General features: G+C 43.9%; 1 protein-coding gene across 1 annotated transcript in view; it reads right to left on the bottom strand.

Annotated features, from left to right (window-relative positions):
• bahcc1b (BAH domain and coiled-coil containing 1b) overlaps positions 1-4,926 on the bottom strand; it is a 50,872-nt gene extending 45,946 nt beyond the window's left edge. The window contains 2 exon segments of the mRNA XM_020606218.1: positions 1,278-1,609; positions 4,717-4,926. Coding sequence (XP_020461874.1) covers positions 1,278-1,449 — 172 coding nt within the window. The 5' untranslated portion in view covers positions 1,450-1,609; positions 4,717-4,926.
• Between the last annotated feature and the right edge of the window lie 111 nt (positions 4,927-5,037).

The raw sequence follows: 5,037 nt of genomic DNA, 5'->3' as shown, positions 1-5,037 counted from the left end.
TGAGCTCATTGTGTTGCCTGGAAATGTGTAGAATATATAGTGTTCAAAATTTTAGGAGCTAAAATTCTGCGTGGGTTTTGCTGTTGTGTCAAACTAATGAATATGCACATAATTGGAGACAGCACAGTCTGGATGGGTCCTACACACAACAGACGAGATCATCCACAGGCCCGAGCGCCAGCGTCTATTACAAAAACCAACTGCATTTACAATTGATAATTAATGAGATTTCTCATCGGGCACGTTTACGTTCATCCAGTTAGTCCAGTATGTACACACCGTATGCTTTCGAGCGGAGCCTCTCTTTCTTTCTCTCTCTCTCTTTAAACACACGCACACATGCACACACACACACACACACACCGTTCCAGTGCCCCCACCCTCCACCACGACATTGAGACAGGATACCAAAGCTACTTGTTAAATCTAATGCATGCACTGTCAACCCATTCGCACCCCGTCACGTCCCCGCTCAATATAGAAACCGGATTTTCTGGTATTACCCGCACCTCTAGCCAGAGCTCCCCCCTCCACACCCCTCCACATTGCGATCCCCCGTTTGTGACCAGTACAAACCAGCATGTGCCCCGAACCCACCAGCACCAAACTCCCAAGCTCTTGGGAACAAGTGAAGGAGGAAACGCTGCAAAGACACTGCACCAGTAAGGCTCAGCTAATAGCTTTAATTTATTGTTTAATGGGAGATATAAGTAGTCGAATTACCCAATTCTAATTAATTACATCAACTGGCAATGATTAGTACGTTACTAATTGAGGAAACCATACAAATCTATGACAAGATTATGCCACAGGAAACGCCTAATAATAATCCCTGTGTGATAAAAGCAATAATCCTACAAAATGTCTACATTTTTGGGAGATTTAGTCTAACAAAGAAAGAGCAAAGTCTAGGTTCATCTTATTTGCAAAAGGAAAAATTCCCTCTTTGATTCATGCTTTGTTTTATGCGAAGCTGAAATAGTAAACTGACAAATATATTACGCACAGCAAGAACCCACGTCATAAACTGTCCATTAAATGAGGGAAAACATAAAACTTTAAGATGCCTGTGCGTTTTTCTGCTAATTTCTAAATGCCCACTGAGGAGGAGTCCCAGCAGTTTCCTTCCACAATAAATTCTAGTCCGTCCCTAAGAGCTTCAGGGTTTCCCAAGTTTGCAATATGGAGAACATATGCCTCAGACAAAAGGCAGCAACAGATTTTTAAACCCACACTTCATCTTCATACACAGGAAAAGATCTGCATTCAAAACTGACCTGAGTGCGGAGCCATGGAGAGGTGAGAGGAGTAGTATTTCCCAGGCTGGAAGTGAGCGGGGTGCTGCACGGAGCCGTGGCCGCCTGGCGCCATCCGAGACGCGGCGCTGTGAACCAACGCGCTCCGCTCCGTCAGGAGGTGGTGCGGAGGAGCAAAATCTCGGCTTTCCATCCCGGTGAGAACCGATAAATCCCAAATCCAAAGTAAAATCCGGAGGCACCGAAGGTCTCAGGCACCCAGATGCAAATAATCCCTTTTATGAACTTCGGGCTCCCCTCGCATTGAGCGGAGTTTTGGCTTTACAGGGTAGAAACTGAGTCCCTGTCATGTCCTACAAAGGAGAGAGCGGGAGACACGTCAAAGCGCTGACAATAATGAGCCAACCAGGGATATAGTGCTGAAGAACACACTGAACTGAGAGACAGTCGCTCTTCATCTGCAGACAAACAAGCAATATTTACAAAAAGCGATTCATATTTGACAGAAACGTTTTAAAAGATCACGATTAAATATTGTCACTACTTTAGTGCCATTCCTTACGTTACATTTAGCCACGATTTATGCCAACACGAGAAGATGAGTGTAAAGTCTGTTCTGCAGATAAGGTGAGTGAACTGAGTTTATGTGGGTCTGCACTACATCGTTAGTTCCAACAGAAGAGTCTTTGCCCCCGTCCTCCTCCCCATCCTGTGACCAAACACGATGCAAATAACGCACACGGGAGCTTTCTGTATCAGCGAAAAGAATGGAAAGGAAAAGGGGGAGAGCTGGCTCACGTACAAACAAATGATGCATATACAGTGCAAGAGTTCACGGCGATAAAAGCCTTTCTCGATGAAGGACGAGTTATTAAGTCTTTAAACTGAACAAGGACGGCACCTCGGAGGCTCTTACACTAAAACATGAAGAAAACGAGTGCATTTGCGCAAAGCACAAATGCGTAAAGGCAGTTTTCTCCTAAAGTATGACGACTAACATCACGAGTCCCAATAGATTCCAGAACAGAAAACAACTCCTTTTTTTAAATTAAGGGTTTTTGTGTATGTAAATTAAGTTTGTTTCCTTTCCTCATAGCGTTGTAATAAAATCTGATCGATTTTGACATGTGTTTGTGTCACGTTGGTGGACGGAATCCAACATTTCTACAAAAAAAAAAACCCCAAACAAAACAAAACAAAACAAAACAAAAAAATGCGGTGGAGTTTAGATGCACACACATTTCTCCATTGTTTACTGTATATCTTTTAAAAACTAAACCCTTGCTGTTTTCTATGTCTTTACTAAACTTGTTTCACCTTTAATAGTAGACTTTTTGCTGTCTGCACTGCTCTGACCGGGAATTTTATTTGCCTTGTTTAATAATGAAAACGGCGATGAAACAGCTATTTCTATTAACTCCTACGGAGTCAGCAGCAGTGGTCTTTGCCTCCTGACAATGGCAAACACCATGCATCTCTGCTACACATACAGTACACATAGGCTACACTGTAATCACAAACACAAATCAAATCACCTTTATGCTCCAGTGCGAAAGAGCGGGGCAATAAACAGTGAAATAGACTAGGAAACCATCGACTATGCCTTATAGCCTAGGTCATTTACTTAAAAAGGGCTCCCTGTGACGCTCAGATAGGGAGAGCCGGGTGCCTGTGTTCACCAAACACACCTCAGCAGTCCATCTATTAGGCCCTTCAATGCGTGGCACGTCCATGTAGCGCTCTGTAGATGCTGATAGCGCCTCCCAGAAATCAACGATAAAGGAACAAAGAAAATATAAAATGCTTTGGTGGACCAGCTGCTTGTGAAGTGCACAAGAATATAGGCTGCATCAGCTCGGATATTCAGGTCTCCTTCAACTCGCACACACACAGACACACACGCTAAATACTCCCAAGCATAAAGTACCCAATGCATGCAAATGTCAAAATGCTTCCCCTAAAACAATCTGACATAAACTACACATGCATTTAAATACTTTGATTTGCTTTTTGTTTGTGAGAACCACCTTGAGCACACATCCAGGACACAGTAAGAGGAAAAATTACAGTACAAAGGAAGAGAAACGCAGGCTACTACAAGCGCACTGGGGAGGCAAAATGGACTCTCTCCTGTCCCTTAGGCTGTGAGAAACAATGGCCCTTCTCTACGGGACATCAATCATAAACCACTCTCGTCTGACATTTGTCTATACATTTTTAAATTTTCAGAACGTAAACACACGTCCTCGTTGTTTACATTCCACGTCAACAGAGAGCCACTCAGGCTGCATTTAACAACCTGAATCCAAATCCCGTGTTATCGCAAGCCACGAAAACAAAACGTCTGTGAACAGATCGCGACGAACACTTTGGGAAAATGATCATTTGGATCTGCTGTGTGTGTGTGCGTGTGTTTGTGTGTGTGGTGGAAGGCGTTCAGACTTCCTTCCACTTCACCCAGACTCCCCCAAGCCCCATACACACCACCCATGCACACACAGACACTCACTTCCCAAACGCGCGCACACACGCAACCCCATCACCATTGCCCTGCAAAGGGTCAAAATATCGCCAGAGCAAAATCCACCTAACATTGTCCTTACTAGTCAAAAAGGGCATTAGGCAACATTCATTTATTACAAAATCCAGCAAATCCGCAAAAAGACGTTTTTAAGATCACGTTAAAAACGTGTTTACGCTGTTTGAACAGAAATCTTTATACCACTGTAAATGTTTGCATCCACGGTTTGGGTTCAGAGACCAACTCGTTCCTTTCAACAATTCTGCAGTAAAGTCACAAAGCATAACTACTGCGTGCTAAATCCGGATATTCACAGGCCGGCTAAACAGGAGAGACAAGCCGGGCCGAGCTGAAGGCAGCCCGGCGTCTGCACAGCCTTGACACCGAGGGGAGCAGCAGGGAACACTGCAGTTTGCAATAAACCTCTCTGTCTCCCTCCTTCACGAACACACAGAGTAAAAAAGTGACAAAGGGAATAACTACAATTTATAGTGTACAAAACTACAGGGGCGAGGAAATACGCGGAGAAGCGAGTGGATTTAAATAGTCATCCAAATGAATTAGGAACGCACAAGTTATTTGGCTGCGAAGAGAGGTCAAATCACAAAGTGACACACCGGACAGAAGAGAAACAGTTTTAAATAGCGCTGTCAAACCGCAGTAGCTTACTAATGCAAATTGTACAATTACTAAAACGGCGTGTTTGTACATTATTATTCTCAGAAGTGAAGCTGAGGAGTCAGCTTTCATTTTTACTATCTGATTCTCTGAAGGTATGACAGTGTAACACAGCGGAGTCTTTTGAAAAAAACAGATGCATCTCCATTTAAATAAAACGATCGATTTCTCTCATCCTCTCCTGCATGCAGCATGCAACTAAAATCCACGTTCAGTCCAATCACTAAACAGTATAAGACAGAGATATAGCATAATACTCACTGGCAAGTTATATCCACTGCATGGCGAGGGGGGTATAAAGAAAGAAAAAGTACAAAAATATTCAAAGAGAAAATCCCCGAGTCGCAGAGATGAAACATGTGGGATTGATTACATCCTATGCTGCTGCAGATTGTGCTGTGCAGTCAGTTGAGGTATGGGAGAGACGCATCGTAGAAGTTCAGGCTTGTAGTGAATCGAGGCTCGTTCATGCAGCCGGAGACTCAGACACGCTGGGAGGAGGAGGGGGAGGAGGAGGACAGGGAAGTGTGCGTGTGTGTGTGTGTGTGTGTGTGTGTGTGTGTGTGTGTGTGTGTGTTTGTG

The sequence above is a fragment of the Monopterus albus genome, unplaced genomic scaffold, assembly GCF_001952655.1.
Source record: "Monopterus albus unplaced genomic scaffold, M_albus_1.0 scaffold76.1, whole genome shotgun sequence".
In the NCBI taxonomy this organism is placed as follows: Eukaryota; Metazoa; Chordata; class Actinopteri; order Synbranchiformes; family Synbranchidae; genus Monopterus; species Monopterus albus.
The sequence above is the reverse complement of the archived record's forward strand: the minus strand, read 5'-3'. Positions and strand labels throughout refer to the sequence as shown.